At 46.0% G+C, this 22,401-nt stretch overlaps 2 protein-coding genes across 4 annotated transcripts in view; one reads left to right on the top strand and one right to left on the bottom strand.

Annotated features, from left to right (window-relative positions):
• Positions 1-17,757, top strand: part of LOC147632427 (uncharacterized) — a 109,937-nt gene extending 92,180 nt beyond the window's left edge. The window contains exon 5 of one of the 2 annotated variants that reach the window (XR_015267197.1): positions 16,829-17,757. Coding sequence is in view for 1 of the 2 variants with exons in the window: in XM_086807250.1 (XP_086663376.1) it covers positions 16,819-16,998 (180 nt within the window). In the remaining variant the exon portion in view is untranslated. Of the gene's footprint in view, positions 1-16,818 lie in introns of both variants that reach the window. The other variant, XM_086807250.1, reaches the window with a different exon arrangement.
• LOC147632426 (urea-proton symporter DUR3-like) overlaps positions 1-22,401 on the bottom strand; it is a 120,663-nt gene that overhangs the window by 91,676 nt on the left and 6,586 nt on the right. For both annotated transcript variants that reach the window (XM_086807248.1, XM_086807247.1), the window contains exons 2-8: positions 16,299-16,477; positions 12,303-12,365; positions 12,082-12,211; positions 11,329-11,416; positions 10,344-10,486; positions 10,156-10,243; positions 9,876-9,988 (exon numbers count right to left, since the gene is read on the bottom strand). In XM_086807248.1, coding sequence (XP_086663374.1) covers positions 9,876-9,988; positions 10,156-10,243; positions 10,344-10,486; positions 11,329-11,416; positions 12,082-12,211; positions 12,303-12,365; positions 16,299-16,477 — 804 coding nt within the window. The remainder of the gene's footprint in view (positions 1-9,875; positions 9,989-10,155; positions 10,244-10,343; positions 10,487-11,328; positions 11,417-12,081; positions 12,212-12,302; positions 12,366-16,298; positions 16,478-22,401) is intronic.

Genomic DNA, 22,401 nt, shown 5'->3' with positions numbered 1-22,401 from the left:
TTGAGGTAAAGCCTTTGTGAATAGATCTGCAACATTATCCTGTGTAGGGCAGTAAGACAAACTAATCTCCCTTGCATGCAACCTCTCTCTGACATATTGATAATGAATCTCAATGTGCTTGGTATGTGCATGAAATACGGGATTTCATGCCACAGCCATAGCACTCTGGCTATCAGTAAGAATGGTGGTGGGTGTCTGTTGACACTTACGAAGATCAGCCAATAATCTCCTCAACCATACACAATCTACTATAGCTATGAAGACTGCCCTGTACCCAGCTTCGCAAGTAGATGTGGCAACAGTGGGTTGCTTTTTGCTCAACCAAGATATGCATGAACTGCTAGTCCCTATTATGAGCATGTCATCTACATACAAGATAACTCCGGTTTTCTTCACATACAATGTGCTTTCAACTCGACTGTTCACATAACCTTGGCTGGGTAGATGAGCATGTATTTTATCATACCAAGCTCTTGGAGCTTGCTTTAACCCATACAATGCTTTGTGTAACCTACATACTTCATGTTCCTCACCAGGAACTACAAAACCAATGGGCTGATTTACATATACTTCCTCGTGTAAATCCCCATTTAAGAATGCAGTTTTGATGTCGAGTTGATGCACTTTCCATCCTTTATGTGCAACCAATGCAATCACTGATCTTATTGTAGTCATTCTCGAAGTAGGAGCAAAAGTCTCCTCATAATCTATTCCCTTTTCTGAGAGTAGCCTTTAGCCACAAGTCTTACTTTGTACCTGTCAATAGTACCATTAGACTTCCTTTTGACTTGTACACCCACTTTGTCCCAATGACATTCTTGCCTTTCGGCACGTCCACAAGATCCCAAGTATTGTTCTCATAGTCACATGGGACGTGAAATGGGGACGGGGAACGGGGACGGAAAAGATTAAGAATGGCCATTCCCTGTGACTATAGAGTGACATGGGATGGGAATGGGAACGGGAAGATGCTGCCATCCCCAACGTTCCCAAGTCTAAAAATGCCCATTCCCTGTGACCATGATTGTTCTTCATGATAGAAGAGATTTCATCCTGCATGGCTTGCACCCATTGCGCATTCTCATGTGCTTCTTCATAAGAAGAAGGCTCTTCTAAATCAAAGAGACCACCCATGGCTAATGCAGACTCCCCATGATGCATATTCAATGCATGGCTGGAACTAGCCCTTGTTCTCTACCTGTCAATGGAGCTGCAAGTTTGCTATCTTGCAAAGTTTTCAGCAACCATCTTGGCACGGACTTGGCTGTGTCTATGGCTGTTTGCTCTTCCCTGACAAGATCTTCAACTTCTTCCATAGAAGGGGGCTGAATTGCTGGCTGTTCCACATGTTCTACATGAGGATTTTCTTGTGTAGGGGTTGGCTGATATGAATCCCCCCTAATTACAATGGGTAATAGTCCATCAAACATGTCCTGTATGCTTGTATCATGACTTTTATACAAGCTATGCATGGGCTGTACTGAATTTTCAGCAAATACCACATCTCTACTGACAAAAATCGTGCGTGTTGTTGGATTATAAAGACGGTATCCTTTGCTCTCATTGCTATAGCCCACAAAAATGCATTTCATTGCTTTATCATCTAGCTTTGTTCGGAGTTGTTCTGGCACATGTGCATATGCCAAACACCCAAATGTACGCATATAATCCACTTTTGGCTCTCGGCTATACCACGCCTCAAATGCTGTTATGGTTTTCAAAGCCTTTGTTGGACACCTGTTCAACACGTGAGTTGCACACATTATAGCTTCCATCCAAAAATTGTGAGGCAACTTTTGTGCTTTCACCATGCATCTTGCCATCTCCATGAGAGATCTGTTTTTCCTCTCAGCTACACCATTCTGCTGTGGTGTATAAGGCACAGAACATCGGTGTTTGATGCCCTTTTGAAGCATATAATCCTTGAATGCATTTGACATGTATTCTCCACCTCTATCTGAGCGGAGTGTTTGGACTTTACATCCACACATATTTTCAGCCATTGCTACAAAGTGACATTTGCCCTTCTTTTTAGGCTTGTTTGCATCCCCCATGCTTAAAGCTCTTTGCTTTACCCTTATCCTTGGCTGTAAATGCCTTGTCTCCACCACGGTTGCTAGATAGGTTTGCTCTTGTTTGCTCTTCCTGCAAGAGTAAACCCACCAGCTCTTCAAAAGTGATGGGATCACCACCTCCTCTCATAGAGAGGTTGAGAGAGGTGCGAAAGCCCAAGTAGCAAGGTTGTAAAGAATGAAGAGTGTTGGTGACCAGCTGTCTGTCTCGGATAACCTCATCAATGTTGAGCAATTGTTCCTGCAAATCTTTCACTTTAGTGAGATGATCTCACATGGAGTCACCCTCATCCATAGAAAGACGATCCGATTGCCTCTTCAAGTAGGCAACTCTTGCCTCATTGCGTACCTGATACAATGCTCCCAATGTGTCCCATGCAAGCTTCGATGTCTTGCAAGACCGAGTGTGTGGAATACTAGACCTTTTCACTGAAAGGACTAAAAAAGACATGGCATGTGCATCCCTAGAGGCCCATCTCTTCTGCTCTTGTGTGGGAGCAAGTTCTACCTCAGGAGCTCTTTGAGCACCTCCCCTTTGAGGCATTACTGGCTGTATGGTAAGTGGGCGTGTGTCATCACCACACACGATGCCCCAAAGCCCTTTGGCTACTAGCAAATTACAGATCAGGAAACTCCAGAGGGAGTAGTTTGATCCATCCAACTTGTCCTCCTGGGTGAGCACACCAAATACATCTGTAGCATTTTGAGCCATGTCGACAAAATACACCTGCAGGCAAACCAAGCACCAATGTGCACTGCCAGGCAACCAAATGTCATGTGCAAATTTTTGCCTGCAACCTGAAGCAAGTATAAACCTGTACCAAATTGTCCAATTACACACAATGTGTATACATATGTGATTGTAATCCCCAATTACATGCTCCAAACTGAAAAGCCCCAACTTTATGCACTGCAATTGCTTCAATGTGCAGTCAATTGCCCAATTTTCACAAAAGCCCCAAATTTCTACAACTAGAAGAGGCTTAATTTGCTGATTTTGAACTTAATTTCAAAAACCCCCAAATTCCAACCAAAGCAACATGTTCAATTTTTGGCAATTTTGCATCAAATTGAGAAGTCTACTTATGGTGCATCCTGCAATTTTTCATGCAAAGGGGAATTTTGCCAAACCCCAAAAATTCTCTGAACTTCCAAGATCATTCATGGGAGGTGGGCGATGGCTGCAGTTATCGGGATCTTCGTCGGGCAAGCGTGGAGTGGTGTGCCATGGTTCGAAGAAGGAGCAGCGCCCGAGCTGTTGCTCGTTTCTCATGCCTGGGCTGGTGACTGACGGCGAGATGTTCTACACAACTAAAGTGGTGGTCATGAGCTGATGCTGGAGGCCGGCGACTGGAACGGAGCGAAGGCAAGGGACGGACAAATCTGCAACCGTTGACGGGGAACGAGCAGGGCTACGCTCTAGCCGCCTCACGTGCTTTGAGCGCCGCTGTCGAGCGGGGCGACGGTGGAGCTCTCCCCACTAGCTCCGCCCCTTTGGGAGGCTGAATCGGGCGGCAAGAGCGCTGACTGGCGGCGGACGTCGACGGAGGCTGCCAGACGGACAGGACTGTCGGACGAACTGTAACAACAGAATAGGCCGCCGGACGGACTGCAGCGTCGACGGACAGACTCAGGCGACGAAAAAACGCAGGGTTTCGAAGCAACACAGCACCAGAAACTGTATGGGTAGAGGGTGCAACCTAGCTCTGATACCAAGTTGGAAACATGGATCCTCCCACTTCCTGGGAGGTCACCCATCCGGGTTGTGCTCCTGCGCAAGCGCGCTTAACTTAGGTGTTCCACAAATTGATCTAGCCATCCAGACCTCAAAACCTTAAGGTGTTAGGGAACCTTCGGTAATCCAATTTGTAGAAACCTCAATTTGCCAAGATTCAAACCCAGTCTCACCACGTGAGCTGGTTCTCTCTAGAAGTGTGGATTGCATCGCCAACACCTCCCACACCCCAAAAAAATGAGAAAAAATACATGAAAAGTGAGGAAAAATGGGTGGGCACACCCACAACAAAGGCCCTAGTGTAATGTATAGACATGAGCTGATTGCTAGCACCCCCTCTCAGCTCCTGGATGTGGAACCAACTCCAGTGAGCTAGAGTGCTACCGGACCATAGTCTAAGATAGAGACTTCGTGAAGAGGTCCGCCACATTGTCCACTGTCGAACAATAAACAAACAAGATGTCACCAGCCAAAATCTTCTCACGAACAAAGTGATATTGTATCTCTATGTGCTTGGTCCGGGCATGGAAGACTGGGTTCCGAGCAATAGTGATACAGCTCTGGTTATCGCACTGGATGATCATGGGCTCCTTCTGTGGAAACCCAATCTCACCAAGCAACCTCGCAAGCAGCACCACAAGTAGCCCGGTACTCTACCTCTGTCGATGACAAGGTAATAGTTGGTTGTCTCTTGCTGCTCCATGATATAGCTCCTGAGCCGAGGGTAAATCCGTAACCTGATGTAGATCTCCTCCCCAATCTGAGTCACTCCAGCCTTGGAGCCCGACTCGGTCCTTCGTTTCTCCTCCAGTATCGTAGAAGAGCCCAAGATCCTTCGCACCCTGCAGATACCGCAAGATCCGCAATCCTGTTTCCCAATGAGACTTCAAAGGCGTCTGCATGAACGAGCTCAACAACCCCATAGGAAAGTGTTAGACGTCATCTCCTGTCTTTATCAGACACCAGGGCCTCTGTTGTGGGTGTGCCCGCCCTTTGTAGGTGTTTTATCATTTTTCCTCACTCCTCGTATTTTTTTCCCATTTTCCCTATTTTTCCAGGGTATGGGAGGCAGTATTGGTATGTCGGCTGTACCAAATGCTGGCTGACTGGTCACAAGCAGTCCCAGATTCTCTCAGCAGCAGCTGGCCGACTCCACACGTGTGAGGCCGACCCTGAGAAGCTGGCCAACTGGTGATATTCACTGGTCGTGGGCATTTTTTGTCCCATCGACTGTCCCTACAGAGAGGCATCAACCGGCTCACAAGGATCATTCACTATAAGCTTCATGTTTGGGTCCATTGGTGACGTGATAGGCTTGTAGTTTTCCATCCAAAAGGCCTCAAGCAACTCATGAACATACCATTGATTGCTGAGATACAAAGAACCCCCTCTGGGTCTGCCACATCTCCAAGCCCAAGAAGAAGTGGAGTAAAGCCTAAGTCGGTCATCTCAAACTCCTTTGACAAGGCAACCTTCGTCACTGCAATGTGCTCCACATGACCACCAGTGAGAATGAGGTCATCCACATAAAGGATGATCAACGTGACCAAACCGCATTCCCGAAAGCGATACAAGTTAGGATTTACAACTGATCTCTGAAATCCAATCCGTAGAAAGAAGGAATCAATCTTCTGATTCCAAGCCCTGGGAGCCTGCTTAAGACCATACAAGGCCTTTCGCAACCTGTAAACCATCCCCTTTGATCTTGGAACCTCAAAGCCTAGAGGCTGCTCAACGTACACCTCCTCCTGCAAGTCACCATAAAGGAATGCAAATTTGACATCCATCTGATATACGGGCCATTGCTTGTAAGAGCTCCGCTGAATGACTTTTGTCACGAACTCTATGCGATCTGCGAGGTCCGTCCTCTATGGCCCACTCGAAGGGAAGCTCCATAACACCTGACTCCTGAAGGGTGTCTAACAACCACCTAGGTACTCGAACAGAACGTGGAGCCTCCTACTGCTGCGGGGACTCATTTCCAACTGCGGGCTCAACCTCTACAACTGACTGAGGCTGTCCAGTTGGAACAATAGACTGAGAATCATCATCAGACTCATCTGGGTCTCCAAGAAGTGGCGGCTCATCGACAGTGGAAGCTGGAACATGCTCATCAAAAACAACATCTCTATTGACAACAACCTTGTTCCATTCCGGGTCATACAACCTGTATCCTTTGAAAAGAGAGTTATATCCCACAAATACAAGCTTCTGGGACTTCGAGTCAAGCTTCCCCCTCTGCTTCTTTGGAATGTGAACATAGGCATCATACACGAAAATGGGAGACATCTGGTTTCCTGCCAAAATAAGCCTCAAAGGGAGTCATCTTTGGTACTAAAGTCGTCGAAGATCGGTTGAGGATATGGACAACCGTAGCCACAGTCTCTCCCCAAAGTGGACGAGGAATATCACGATGCTCCAACATTGTCCTCGTTATCTCCACCACAGTCCGGTTCTTTCACTCTAACTACTCCATTCTCTCTACAGGCGAACCTGTATTGGCCAGCTCCCGCGCTTGATGCCATGTTCTACACAAAACCGCACAAACGCATTAGAAGAAAACTCTCCTCCTTTGTCAGCCCGAAGAGTCTTTATCTGCATCCAGACTCTTTCTCCACCATCACATGCCACTGCTTGAACCGAGCAAAAGCTTGGTCCGTCTAGGAAAGGAAATAAACCCATGTGAATCTGCTACAATCATCAACAAGCAGCATAAAATACAAAGAACCTCCCAAGGATGGGGTCTCCATAAGTCCACACAAGTCAGTGTGTACCCATGTGAATCTGCTACAATCATCAAGCAGCAGCATAAAATACAAAGAACCTCCCAAGGATGGGGTCTGCATAAGTCCACACAAGTCAGTGTGTACCAACTCCAAAGGTTTCGAAGCCCACCTAGAAGCGTGCTTCGGAAAAGATTCCATGTGCTGCTTACCACATATGCAAGAACTATGAGTCCTTGCGTGCTACCAACATCTGACAAGCCATCCACCATCTGGTCCCGAAAAGCCCGCCGCAACGCATCCACATTCAAGTGGCCAAACCGAAAGTGCCACAAGTCACCGATCTGAGTGCCTGTCAGAGAGGAGAGTGCTGGGAGTTTGTAGATACCGTTCTCCACTCCGCCTTCCCAAACAACCTGGCCTGTTTCTCTGTCTCGTAGAGCAAAAGAATGCTCCTCAAACTCCACCCGGAAGCCAGTCTTGCAAACCTCATGCACTAACAATAGATGAAAACCAAGTGCGGAGACGTAAAGAACACGAGAGTATTGCTTCCCCCCTCTGCCATCAGGAATTATTTTCATCTTGCCCTCACTATGAATCAGTATAGTGGAATTGTCGCCAATGAAAATGCGACCAGACTGCCATTTAAGATCCTGTAAGAACTCACGGGAAGGAGTCATGTGCCTGGAAGCACCACTATCAAGAATCCACTCCCGAGTATCCCTCGTGGTGAAGCCAACTGCATATATAGCCCTTGGCTTACTTTTGATTGACTCTAAGCCAATTCAAACCTCATCCTTGCTAGCCCTTAGCCCTATGGGGGGTTCTACTGGCCCTTGCACCTTGCTATTCCCTAACCCTAACCAAGGGTTAGCTTATCTCTTAACTGTGGGTTAATCTAGCCTTGGTTAACACTGGTCCAAGGCCTGGTTTGGGGCCTAACGATCTATATGTGCGTGCACAACTCAAGGACCCTAATAAGGGAGTCTGGATCGTGCCATCTGTTGGTGGTGCCACCAGGGGTCTCATAATTTCTTCGCCGGCTCTAGCCCTTTCTCTAGAGTCCCTTGATGTGCCCCCCAACCCAAACCAACTGCGGATTATGGGACATCCAATGGATTACACCTTCTTCAAGTGTCTGCTGGTCAAGGCACTTTCCTTTGCCAATGTTGTAGAGCCTCCATCCACAATTGTATAGTTCTTCAACATTCCCAACCCATTGGAGTATGACATGGGCACCGCCATCTTCTTCTCCCCGTGTGGCACCGGGTAGATGGGTCAATGACTCAGTTGAGGCCATGATCCACAACCGAACCATCTTCTTCTTCAAGTTTGTTGGGAACGTTTACATCACACAGTACACGGATGTCATCTGCAAGGCTTGGCCCATCACCTTCACCACCAAAAGAGGGGTCTACAAATACCCTCGTTCCAATGACGACCACTCCATGGAGACCCAAAACAGGGTGGGGGCCTAGTCAATTTACCTCTTGCACGGTGCATCACCTCCCGCTTAGAGTGCCTTTGCTTTTGTGCCGAGAGCCACTTATTCTCCGCCTTCCACTTAGAGTGCCTTTGCTTCTGTGCCAACAGCCACTATTCTCCATCAAATCCAGCCGTGAAGGTCTCCCGGGCTGCAAGGAAATTGTGCAGGGCCTGCAACCTCTTTCGTTAGCCATGAAGAGCTTCTCATGGAATGTTCACGGCCTTGGAGGTGCATGTTGCATCGCCAATATGATGATAGTGTGGGAGGGGCTTTAGTGAGCTCCAATTGGGAGTGGCATTGATATTATTTTCCTTTAGGAACATCATCTTGCTGCAGGCCCCACTCGCCACTGTGGTAAGATTCTCCTCAATCACAGTGGTCCCCAGAGACGGGCTTCCTCACGAGGGAGGTGTCTCCATCTCCATCAGTAGCCAGCTGCTTTCTCAGGTGGTGGACTTTGGCACCATTGTCCCGGATAGAACATAGTGGGTGATCTTATCGGTTGGGGAGTTCCGTGTTGGTCTCCTCAACATATGCCGAGTTCAAAAACCCACAACCGCACCAAGTTCTAAATAGAGGTGAGACAAGGCCTTCCGCAGGTGGATGCATGGTTCATGGGCAGAGACTTCAACGTGATTGAGACCACCGAGGATTGCTGAGGTGGTAGCACAGACTCCACAGTCTGGAGGCAGGAGCGTGCCATGTGCTAGCACATCAAGGAGATCTGGGAGTTCTTTGCTTTCATCTGTGGTTCCGCCGCTGCTTCCCTTGGGACACCATCATCATGCCTGAACATCAGGGGGCTTTAGGCATCATTGAAATGGAGAGCAAAGCTTTGTTTTGTAAGCTAATTGTGTGAGGTCTTCAACCTAGAGGGGAGCCTTCAAAGACATGGCAGGTTGTACTCCTAAGCTAGGTAAACCGTAAATGCCATGAGACCAATGTTCATGTAATTAACTTTCATGGCCGATACCGACCCATCCTCGTTGAAGGCAGGTTGTACTCCTAAGCTAGGTAAACCGTAAATGCCACGAGACCAATGTTATGGTAATTAACTTTCATGGCCGATACTGACCCATCCCCTTCGGCTCTAAGGGAATTTTTGTTGGCAACTTTGACTTGGGAGGATAGACCCTTGGCCAGGTTACAGTGGAGCCCCCGGAGCAGAACTGGAGAGACCCTTAAGCACATCCCATCTTCTTTGCTTACTCCAAACACTTTTCTCTAAAGTACTCACTCGATCTTCTGGGAGCGGTTGCTTGGGCGATGGAGACACATTGACAACCCCCACAAATCACCATTAGAAGGATAGCACGGGCGTGGCACTACGACTGGAGTTTTAGCAGACCTCAGCCATCACAGGTACTTGATACTCTCTGTGTCTTGATTATGCCAAGGGATTACCATTGGGAGCTGAATAGTAGCCTTACATCCAACTTTTAAAAGCCACGTAAAAGCATTGAACAAAGAGCTATTGAGCAGGGACTGGTTGATAGACCTAGTCAACCCTTCGGTTCAATTAGTTGGAAGGACCTTGGTGGGTGCTACGTGATGTGCCAAAGGTTTTTGATGCTAGAATCAATTCCCCATACCTCAGGATGAGCTTAAAGCAAGGCTGTACCTTGGGGATCTAAGGTTACAAGGTGAGAGAGCAGTATGTCGTTTGACTTGTACTTTGCCAATGGTGAGTTGTCTAAAACAGAGACCATATAATTTTTATGTGGCAATTTCTCTTGATTAAGAAAATAATCATAATGTCTGGGAAATATTTCAGAACAATCATGTGCCACTCTTATCAATCATAACTTGGTATTCAAATGAGCTAACCAAAGACCATAACAACTGCTAAGAAAGATTGCCTGCCAGTAGGATTGATCTGCCCACATGTTTCCAAAAGAGGCAATGAAGTTCAGCACTGCAAACTCTAGGCCCCCTCTGCTTAGAATCGTCAGATAGCTGCCGTCCTTATTCCCTGCAATGAAGACATCTAGTGTATTATTAACATGGTACAAAAGGTTTTGATGAGAAACGCCACCACAAAACACACCAAGTTGATTGTCTCTGAACTAGCCACAGTGATTCAAAGAAAATCATTTCAATTCAGCAAAATGAAGCAAGGCTTGACTTGAGAGTAGTTGCCTTCAACTGGTGCAAAACGGGCGTACGTTCCAAGGTTCCTCCAGACCTTGCCGATGCTTCCCAATGGATAGATACTAGAGGAATAAACCTTACAATCAGATCATAAGAATTTTAGTTGTGCACTATCAGCTCTCTGCTTGCATTTCGTATTCAAAATACAAGAAATACTGCGGTCTAGTGATCATAACCTTAAAGACGAATAAATTCAGGGTAATAAAGATGATAACAGTGTGCAGGTAGGATGATGTAAAAGTAGCCTTCAACCCCCCCATAACTGTGTAGATCACAACGCTAAATGGGACCAACAACAAAGCTGCATAGATGTTCATGCCTGAAATACAAAATTGTGGCTTTAGCTTGAATAACCCATATGATTATGTGATTACTCTTCGACCTGCTTGTTTGCAAAAACCTAGAGAGTTTATGAATACAGAAAATGCCTTAGCACCAAAACTGACATTTGCAACTTTAAGCTGGTGATAATGTGCTTACGCTTGACCTGATTGCTTTTGAAAACCTAGAAATCATATGAATACAGAAAACGCTGATGTGGAGGCGCAGTTATTCCTAGCCGTGAGTTCAACGAAACATGTAGTTAGTGTCTATTGCAAGCAACCTACAGGAGTGGACTTTCATATCATGTTGGCCTCTTGCAGCCTGTGTGTTAGGGTTACTGGATGAGGACAACTTGTGGAGAGGCATTATCAATATAGAGGCTGGGAGATATTAGCCTCTTAGTTGAACACTTGATGAGGACAGTATTTGTGGAGCCCAGAAACACCACCTTACAGGTCAAAGCCATGCATGACAAATTACATTTCCATTTTTAACCTTTCGTCTAGCTTTTATCCTACCCACTACTTGCTAGAGTCCTCTTTAAATCTCTATCCAATCATTGTGCACCCATAAAATATCTATTTGCACAGTTATTGGCTTGTCGACCTTAGTCCTTTAAAATTGTGGACTCCTCAGTAGCATCAGAATCCCTCATCCATGCTCAGACATAGTGAGAACCTCCACAGGTCATTCTAAGCATTACGTAACTTTAAAAACTTTACAATGGAAATAGAGCATTAAGCCCAATAATTTTTGTAACTAGCACATCTTTGACCTATAATTTATGAAGAATATTCATCACAATAGACAAGATGGGTTGACTAGCATAAAACCCACCTGTAGCCGCAATCAGTGCATCCCCTGCGCCAATGAATAAAATAGCGCATACAAACAAGTTGTTTAAATAACAAAGGTACAAAAACACCTGCATATTTTTTAGAAATCAATGCACTAATTAGAACCTGCTGTCACAAGCTAAACATATATTCAACTCTCTAAAAGGCTTTTAAAATCAATATTCGGTAAGCAACCTTTCCCTAATTGTGAAAGCTTCCGTTGCCAGTTCATTTATCCTTTCTTTAGCAATAATAAAATTAAACTTTTCCATTCATGTAGCATTGTGATACTTCTCTAGATTCCTTGGGAAGATCATAAAATGGATCCTATGTTAAATCAATCCTCCACTCTCATCAATGTGTGCCCGGATATTGGGTTGTTCATGTTTGTAGAGGACCCCCTCTCATATGAGAAAAGCTCTCAATACCATGTGCCTCTCAGCTGTCCTTGCTTTCATTCTCAAGCCAAATCCTCACCATACAATTGGCCATTTGTCTACCCATCTCTTATTCATATTGCCCCTTCTGTGCTGGCCATCTCTTTCTCCAAGCTGCATGTTAAACTAGGCTGACCACTTTCAGTCTACTATAAGCATCTTAATGTAGCTGTCATGTCATCAGTAACTGTTTAATCCTGATTGAGATTAAATCCACACTGATCTTTGAAAAATGCGATGAAGCTTAGAAATTTGGAATATTCAGTGAACAGATTTTGAAGTGTATTTTGGGGCAAGAGAAGTCTTATGTATAGTACAAGGTTGGCTGTATGGCCCCAACGACACCGAACGAGCTCCAAAACTGTGTGAGCCTTCGGTGCCCTTCTTTTGATCTCCATGGCAACCATGCCAAACAGTAATATTTGGACAGCTGAACTTGTTGCATACCTGCACCACAGATAACATGGTTTTTTTCTTCAAAAGGTAAGTCCAGCTTGAATTGTCTTCAGTAAAAGGACAGTTTATTTTAAGGTCTTACCAAAAGGATCCACTTATCCCATATGTAAAAGTCTCATTGGCCGATTGCAGTAAAGTTGAGACCCTGCACGCAATCGATTTGACTTCTCATTGCTAGTAGTAAGGTTTTAGTAAAGTGTCAAATTGATTATTAAACAAGCCACTTTATCAGCATAATTGATAAATGAGTGGCTACCGCTGTAAGCACCAAACCCAATGGGATGAATCTCTGCATCAATTAAGGTTACTGTGCGTCTATTTTTTTCACTCTTCATTACATCTCAACCATATGAGAGATCGTCTCACCCAACTAATGCCTGCAAAGGAACATCTATGCAGAATCCCACTTCAAAATGTTTTTGGCCTCTATTAAGGTCACAGAACATACAAGAATGAAAAGTAGTTGACAATAAACTTCTCAGGAAGTACAAGCATAACTGCTCAAGAAGGTGGTAGTGCACAAGTACTCATGAAGGCATACCGTTTGGCCTCTGCCAAACGGTGAGACCCTACACTGCTCCAAAAAGAAGCGAGTGTGTAAACAAGAGTAAAACCATATGATAGGAGGTTCCTGCTCATGAAAAGCATGAATGCCCTTAATGGCCTCGGTGCATCTGGATCTCCAAATCTTCCAAGAAGGCACACTCCCAATAATGATGTGATCTGAACGGAGCAAGGAGAAGCTAGTTAATCACCACCACATGGACAACTAGGGAAAGACATGAGATGTTTTAATACATAAGCTTCTCATGAATGTTTGCATGAACTCAAGCACCCTGCTGCTCAACCAATACTCAGTTATTACATCCACTCCTAAGATTCTTGACCAAATTGCCTCTAGGGATCCACTTAACGACCACATGTGCCCCTATGCTGAAAATGAGGGTTTGTTTACTAGGAGAGTACTTGTATGAGCAGAGCCATGCAGAATAAAATTAGCTTACAATAGCCTTAATATTCTGCTAAACTCTAACCATAGGGTGCCCTTGGATGCAGATTTGTGACAAATCCATACTGATGTATTTGAAAATCTTCTCTGGAATATCAAATCTCCAAAAGCATCGACCACTGCCAAGTCTTGCCATGACATACCTTCATCTTTTGACACATAAGACCACCAACATAGGCCAGAAGCCTTTGACTATGTTCTAGCATGGAATTTGGAATTCTTAAAGGAGGAGACCTGTTTCTCTTTTCTTTCAGATATTCTTGCATGGTGGGCTTCCAGTTAAGCATTGGAGAGCAGTGCTTGGTTCAGACCCATCATGCCATAGAAGCTCAGCTGCTATAGAGTCAGTTCAGCAGTGCATTTGGAGTTGCAGAGACTTACAGAAGATTTGGTGTTCGGTTGCCCCGCTGACACATTACCAGCTTTAGGACTGACATGGTGTTGGAGTATGCACAGGTGGAAGCATAGACAGGAAAAGAGAGAGAAAGCAAAGGAGACAAAGCTTGTTGACAAGATCACCTTTTATTATAGCATGAAGCTTTTACAATGGCAATACCCAACAAGGGAGCAATACAATGTGCTTGGATTGGATTGGATAACAAGTGATAATGGGGAGGCCCCTTTTATAGTGATGCAAGGAAGCTGGCCAACAGCCTCACGACCCATAAAGGAAGGAAAAAAGCATAAATACCTAGTACATGGGCACACGCCAAATACACAGAGATACACAATATTCTAACACCCCCGCTGCAGCTCATAGAGTGCAAGAGTTTGAAGAAGATAAGCTGATGAAGATGCAACCATGGACCCTCCAATACTGCAGATACCGGAATCACCTTGGAGAGAGCACCCGCCAACCGGTTTCCTCGAAACACTATGCCACCACGAATAGCAAAGAACTTTACTTGGCTCCGAATTCCCACACCAATGAACTCCAAGAATAGAATGATTAGCTACCAGACACCACGCCCATTATCCCCCAACAGTGAACTGTGAACACATCACGTCCCAAAACCTCAAACAATGAACTCGGAACTCAGAACAGATCCTGTCCATAGTCTGTGCTACACCATAGCTGACTTGTCTTGCCAAATTTTTAATGCTTGGAACTCCGACTCATGATTCCCATGCACCAGAAAATGGAGCTGCTACCAGCCCCCACTCCCGCCCACAAGCCTCCTCTAGCTGGAAGCACATGGGGGAAACTGAATGTAGACTAGAAAAGAACACCATCTTGGTCCTCCCGAGCCGGATCCTAAGGGTGGTGATAAGACTAACATTGTCCAATGGAGGCCTATCACATTGCTTGGGACCACATACAAAATTCTTGCCAAGGCATTGAGCATGAGATTGCAGCCAGTGTTACATATAGTCATTCATGAAATACACACACAATGGATTCCTCCAAGGAAGAAGCATCTTTGATATCATCTCTTCCGTTTGGGAGGCGGTAGTGTGGGCCAAGGCAAGTATTCAGCCCTTGGCAATCTTCTTCATTTTGAGAAAGCCTATGACAGAGTGGATTGGGATTTCTTACAGGGTATTCTCACACGAATGGGATTTTCTCAAGATTGGTTCACAGGTGCCTCTTGCCTTTATCGAGATGCTCACAACACTATGCTTGCTTGTGGAGGTTAAGGTGAGCACTTCCAAATCTCTCGCTCCATATGGCAGGGCTGCCCCTTAGCACCTCTTAGCTCCCCTATTGTATCTAATTGCTGCAAAATCTTTGAGCACTTTCCTTTTCTCCTCTGCCGGAGTATCTAGATTGAGGATTGCCACTGCACACAGAGGAGGATCCTTAAGACTCTGAGTTGGCAGACGATACAACGGTGTTTCTTGAGGCATCTTATTCATGTCTTTGCTCATTTCACACTGCCTTGGAAGAGTTATGTGTCGCAGCATGGACCTTTATAAATTGGCATAAGTCTATCCGATTTTGGGTCGATGACCTTGAGAGGGTTGATTGGGGCACACATGTTGGCTTCACATGGATGGAGAGAGATGCCAAGTCGGAATATTCAATAGACATCACCTACCCCCCATGCCCCTGTGCTCATGAGCATAAAGAAAAGCTGCTTCAGTGGAGCTCCAAGAAGCTCGATCTTGCATCTAGAGCCTTGGTGGTAAACCAAGTGTTGCTTGCCACACCTTGGTATGTCACTTGTTGTTGCTGTTATGACCATAGATGCATTACACTGTTGCAGAGGGTGATCTACGTCTTATGGAGAGGACTTGACGTGCCCTAGGTGTTGCTTGCCACATCTTGGTATGTCACTTCTTGATAGTCTTATGACTGTAGATGCATTGTACAGTTGCGGAGGGTGATCCACAACTTCTTGTGATCAGGACTTGATGGCACATCAGATACCAAGGCCAGAGTTGCTTGGGTAACTATTATCCTTCCCAAGCACGAAGGGGGGTTGAACATCATTGATCCAGAGATCCGGTGCAAATCTCTACTTTGCAAGTTGGTTGTTAGAACGTTACTGAACCCGGAAGGATTTCTTCATGTTCCATATTCTTAGATGTGCCCCTGAGAGCACACATTTTATTTTCTTTGAGGCAAATTACCGCCCCCCATCCTCCCTACCACTCCCCACCATTGGTTTGCTTCCATCATCCAGGCTTGGAGCAGTATGTGGACATTTTTACGTCATTTCTTCACATATACAGCTGTAGGCAATTTTCACTCTCCCCGACCAATTATGGCAGCGTCACTTCTTTTCGGCATAATTTTTTATGAGGCTTTTTAGGACTTTATCCTGGATATGTTTGTAATTTGGTCATATTTAGTAGACGTTCATTTTCTTGCCCCCCAAAAAAAAAGTGACCTGAGAAAAACATCATTATGCATATTGGCTCTGTTTTAGATTAAGGTAGTGATCACAAGCATGGCAAGAAGAAGCTAAAGACAATGTTGCAGTTATGTGCTAGGAGAGACTTCGAGGATTTCTTGCTGCTTCTAGTAATGGATAATCCAGTTAAATCTCATGTTGATTAAGAAATGAGGAACGTGAGCATATATAGATTGACTTTGAGTATTTTAATAGAAAGAAATATCTTTACCATGTCCAATGGCTTACAACATCCACAGCCACAAGGCCTGTTTTGATTGATCGTCCAGCTGTGTTGAATTCTTCTGAATCATTCTTTGCACCAGCATATCTTTTATCCAAGAAGGAGATCAATATCGTCAATGCAGCAAAAAAGGCACCATATCCAAGTATAATTGCATAACCTACGCTCTGCAAAATAAAATTAAAGAGTTTTAAACGCCCTCTATTAGATGAAGACATCTTGCATATCTATCAATTCCAGTGCTACCACAGTAATTCCCACATAGAAGAGCGAAGATTATCCAAAGCAAAGATGTATATGATAGACTATCTAAATAAAGACCTGCTATATCAAATCCTAGAACTTCAAAATTTTTGGGTTCAGCTTTGCTTTGGTTATCAGCATTAATTTATGGTATTTGACTGATCTCAAGAGCTTTCCAGACTTTGGTGTGAAGATTAGTAGCTTTGACAGGTGATTTACATAGAGTGAGCTCGAAATGTTGCTTATCTAATGTTATAACTCTCAGTCTATCCCAGATTGTGAGGGAGAAGCTAGACAAGAACAACTTCCAAGCATGGATATTCAGGATATTGACATGGCCTATTTCAAGTGCACACAAGGGAATTCCAATCAAACTGGCTGCTCACAAGCCTCAGCTCAAATGTCGTTAAGGATAGTAAGTGGCTATGAGGTGCATCTGCATTAGGGATGTGAGAGAGATGTTTCAACTGAAAAGCTTACACTAAATTGTGAATGTGAAGAAGAATATCATCCTTACTCTTTCAATAACAACAAAAGCAGAGAAACATCAAATACCATCAAAGCTTTCCATACAGATGGTGTAAAGATTACTTTACGTTATCTTGTGATTGTATAGAAGAGGCTGGTAGCGAGAAGGCACCTTCATCATGTTCAATTTTCTTCTCAACATCGTGATTCCTTTAAAACATCAGCTACTCTCCTACAAGTCAAAAGTATTTTTGCATGCTCTCCCTTGTACTATATTTGCCACCTCCAACAAGAACCTCTCATTCAGAAGCCTACCCTTTGGTCTGGGAGCTCCTAATTGGGGCGCAATGGGCTTTTTGCTGCCTACTCAGGGCCTTTACGGACTATCCCCACCCAGAAAAAAGCTGCCACTCTGACTAAGTCCTTCCATGGGTGGGGAATGACACAGAATGAGCGAGGGCTCAGCGATTCTTCACTTCCACCTCTGCCATTACCTACCCACTGCAGGGAGTCTATCCACTCCCCACAGACGGCCTAGAAAGCCTGACCTTTTCTGCCCCCCTCATCCCCATGAAGCCGAAGGTCTCAAATTACATGCTTGCAAAGACCTAAGGAACCTGTTGACGAGTTTTCTGGGCAAGGCTGTTGACATTTAAGTGCCATCAAGCTTCCCAATTCAAGATGATCCTAGCCAGAGCCTTGGCAGTCCGTCACACTCTGCTTTAACTAGTGCTGATATGTATTTGATGAGAAAGTCAGACAGATGATCTCTAGAATCACTTTCCAAAATCTAGGCCAATGATTTTTTGCAAGAGACTCTATGGATTCTAGGGAATAGAAGATTGCATGGAAGGTTGGATTGTCTGTGACCTTAAAAGAAGTACTTGTATTCCAAATTCAAATAAATATCGATGTTCTTCACTTGCTTGTCATAAAAATCTGGGTTATGGGATGTAGATAGCAGGAGTGCACGCCCCGCACCCCCCCCCCCGCCCCGCCCACCCACCTCCCTACAGCATTCACTGCTTGCCACCGCCCACCTGGCTCTCTCACTTGCCTTTTTTATCCCTCCCCTCCAGCACCCCTCACAGATGGCCAAGCTATTGTATACTCTATTAGTGTTGTGAGAAAATTGCTCAATGTACAACCTTGCCAAAGTGGTTAAAGGCTCCAAATTGAAAAGAGAAACTATAGAAGTCTACTATAGAATTGTTTCACGAGCAACCCAAGTCAATCCTGGAAACTATGTCTGCAGGATAATCACCAGGTGAACTGATGGGAAGACTCTTGCCACTAATTTGCTGCTAGTCCAGTGCTGCTCACGGAGGTGGAGAGGGGCCAGAGAGGTGTGGGCTGAAGCTCAATGTAGAAGAAATTGTTAGAATATGCAGCGGAAATGATAACCAAACTTGGGTAGACAAGAGCAACAAGAAACACAGAGAGATAGGTGTGTAAACTCTTCTCTATACACAAGATCCCGAGAAAACTGAATGAGGAAGTGGTGGGGGCAAGGGGCCTATTTATATGCCCCTGGGAGAGCAGTCGGCCAGCACTACAAGTCCACGACTGCATAAATGCAGTCGGCCAGCAGAAAAATGCCCACGACTCTGTGAATGCAGTCGGCCAGCAGTCCAGAAGCCTACGCATCACCTGTGTGCAGTCGGCCAGCCACAGGACTGCTGTTGGGACAGTCGGCCAGCCCTGGAGTGCTCCTGCCACCCTCTGGCAACCCTCCCCACCACTAGGAAAAATGGAAAAAAATAGGGAAAAATACGGGGAGTGTGGCAAAATGATAAAACACCTTATACAGGGCGGGCACACCCACAACAGAGGCCCTGGTGTATAAATATAGACAGGAGATGACTTCTAACACCCCCTCTCAGCTCCTGGCTGTGAAACCAACCCAAGGGAGCTGGAGTGCCGCCTGAGCGTAGCCTGAGGTAGAGACTTCGTGAAGAGGTCCCCCGCATTGTCCTCCGTCGAACAATAAAGTAGCAAGATGTCACCAGCCAAGATCTTCTCACGTACAAAGTGATACTGTATCTCTATATGCTTGGTCCGGGCATGGAAAACCGGGTTCCGAGCAATAGCTATACAACTCTGGTTATCGCACAGGATGACTGTGGGCTCCCTCTGTGGAAACCCAATCTCGCCTAGCAGCCTCCGCAGCCATACAACTTTACAGGCAGCACCACAAGCAACCCGATACTCTGCCTCTGTCGAAGAAAGGGCAATAGTTGGCTGCCTCTTGCTGCTCCAAGAAACTGCTCCTGAGCCGAGGGTAAAACTGTATCCTGAAGTAGATCTCCTCGTGTTTGGATCTCCTCCCCAATCTGAGTCACTCCAACCTTGGAGCTTGACTCCATTCCCTCCTGTGTAAAAGAGTCCCAGATTCTTTGTACTCTGCAGATACCGCAAGATCCGCAATCCTGCGTCCCAATGAGACTTCAATGGCGTCTGCATAAAAGAGCTCAACAGCCCCACGGAGAAGCTCAAGTCCAATCTGGTGTTCAGCAACCAGATCAATGAACCAACCAACTTCCGGTACTGCGAGGCATCAACTGGCTCACAAGGATCTGTAATAGTTAACTTTGTGTTCGGGTCCATCGGCGAGGTAATAGGCTTGCAGTTCTCCATCCCAAAGTCCTCAAGCAACTCATGAACATACCGCTGCTGAGAGACGAAAAACCCCCTCTGGGTCTGCCAGATCTCCAATCCCAAAAAAAAATGGAGTAGGCCTAAGTCGGTCATCTCAAACTCCTTTGACAAGACAGCCTTCGTCACTCCAATGTGCTCCACATGACCGCCGGTGAGAATGAGATCATCCACATAAAGGATGATAAGCGTGACCATGCCGCGTTCCCGAAAGAGATACAGGTTCGGATCTGCAATCGATCTCTGAAATCCAGTCCGAATAAAGAAGGAATCAATCTTCTGATTCCAAGCCCTGGGAGCCTGCTTAAGACCATACAAGGCCTTACGTAACCTGTAAACCATTCCTTTCGATCCTGGAACAATAAAGCCTGGAGGCTGCTCAACGTACACCTCCTCCTGCAGGTCACCATTAAGGAACACAGATTTTACATCCATTTGATACATGGGCCACCTCTAAGAAGAAGCAAGGGCAAGAATGGTCCGAATCGTGGACATCCGCGCTGTCGGTGCAAAGGTATCCTCGTAGTCGATGCCTGGCCGCTAAGCATAACCTTTAGCCAGAAGTCTGGCTTTGTGTTTGTCCACCGACCCATCAGACGCATATTTGGTCTTAAAGACCCATTTGACACCAATGACAGACCGCTTCGACGGCCTCGGTACCAACTCCCAAGTGTTGTTCTTCTCGATGGCATCAAGTTCCACCTACATGGCTTTCCTCCAAGTATCCTGTGAAAGGGCTTCCTTTACGGAAGTGGACTCTTTATCCCGCATGATACGAGACATCAAAGCATAGTTCACCTGAAGAAGCTCCGTTGTGTTGCTTTTATCTCGGACTCGATGTGATCTTCGAGGGCCGTCCTCTGTGGTCCACTCGGAGGGTAGCTCCGTGACACCTGACTCCCGAAGGGTGTCTAACAACCACCTAGGTACTCGAACAGATCGTGGAGCCTCCTGTGGTCGCAGGGGCTCTACTCCAGCTGCGGGCTCAACCTCCTGTGATGACTGAGGTGGATCAACTGGAATGATAGACTGGGAATCATCATCAGACTCCTCTGGATCTCCAAGAAGTGGCGGCTCCTCGACAATGGATGCTGGAACATGCTCGTCAAAGACCACATCCCAGCTGACAACAATCTCATTCCTATCTGGATCATACAACCTGTATCCCTTGGAAAGAGAGTTATACCCCACAAATACCAGCTTGCAGGACTTGGAGTCAAGCTTCCCCCTCTGCTTCTTCGGAATATGTACATACGCATCACTCCCAAAGACACGGAAGTGCGAGACATCGGGTTTCCTGCCAAAATATGCCTCAAATGGAGTCATATGGGGCACTGAAGTCGTCAGAGATCGGTTAATGGTATGGACAGCCGTTGCCGCAGCCTCACCCCAAAGTGGACGAGGAAGATCACAATGCTCCAGCATGGTCCTCGCCATCTCCACCACAGTCCTGTTCTTGCGTTCAACAACTCCATTCTCCGAAGGCGATCCGGTATTGGCCAATTCCCTTTTGATGCCATGATCTGCACAAAATCTGAAAAATACAGTCGAGGAGAATTCACCTCCTTTATCAGCCCTGAGAGTCTTAACCTGATATCCAGACTCTTTCTCCACCATCACGTGCCAATTCTTGAACCGAGCAAAAGCCTGGTCCTTCTGGGAAAGAAAGTAGACCCACGTGAATATGGTACAATCATCAACAAGCAGCATAAAATAGAGAGATCCTCCCAAAGATGGTATCTGTTGAGGTCCACACAAGTCAGTGTGAATCAACTCCAATGGTTTCGAAGCCCGCCTGGAAGCCTGCTTCGGAAAGGATTCCCTGTGCTGCTTACCACGTATGCAAGAACTGCAACGTCCTTGCCTACTACCAACATCTGGCAAGCCAACCACCATCTGGTCCCGGAAGGCGCGCCTCAAAGCATCCACATTTAAGTGGCCAAAACGAAAGTGCCACAAATCTCCGACCTGAGACCCTGTCAAAGTGGAGAGTGCAGAGAGCTTGTAGATACCATTCTCCACACCGCCTTCCCAAACAACCTGGCCAGTCTCACGGTCCCTTAGAGCAACTGAATGCTCCTCAAATTTCACCCGAAAGCCAGTCTTGCATACCTCATGCACTGACAGAAGATGAAAACCCAGAGCAGGGACATAAAGAACACGGGAAGCATGCTTGCCCCCTTGCCGTCGGGAATAATCTCCATCCGGCCCTCACTACGTATCGGAATAGTGGAGTTATCGCCAATAAAGATGCGACCTGACTGCCGTTTCAGATCCAGAAAGAAGTCACGGGATGGAGTCATGTGCCTGGAGCACCACTGTCAAGAATCCATTCCCGGGTATCCTTCGCGGTGAAGCCAACTGCCTCCTCGCTCGAAGATGATGAAGCATCGGAGTCCACCATCTCTAAGTGCACAAATGCCGGAGTCTTTGTAGCTGAGGCTGAGGAATCAGCACTCTTCCCTGTCCGCTTAGGGCACTTCCTCCAATAGTGGCCTTTCTCGCCACAATCATTACAAGATCTTTCGACCTTCAGCTTCTGTCGTTCTGAATCAGGCTGCTTCTCAGAAGACTTCTCCAGTGAAGCCTTCCCTTTGCCCTTGTTGTTATTCCGGCCTTTCGACCGTTGGCCAGTTAAGGCCTCCGAACCTCCGCTGTGAGGAGGGTTCGTGAAACGTTCCTCCTGGTCCAAGACCATTGGCACAAGCTCCTCCCAGGTTATGGT

The sequence above is a fragment of the Cibotium barometz genome, chromosome 13 (assembly GCF_041138505.1).
Source record: "Cibotium barometz isolate CiBa-2024 chromosome 13, ASM4113850v1, whole genome shotgun sequence".
Lineage (NCBI taxonomy): Eukaryota > Viridiplantae > Streptophyta > Polypodiopsida > Cyatheales > Cibotiaceae > Cibotium > Cibotium barometz.
Note: the sequence above shows the minus strand (reverse complement) of the source record. Positions and strands in the feature narration are given on the sequence as shown.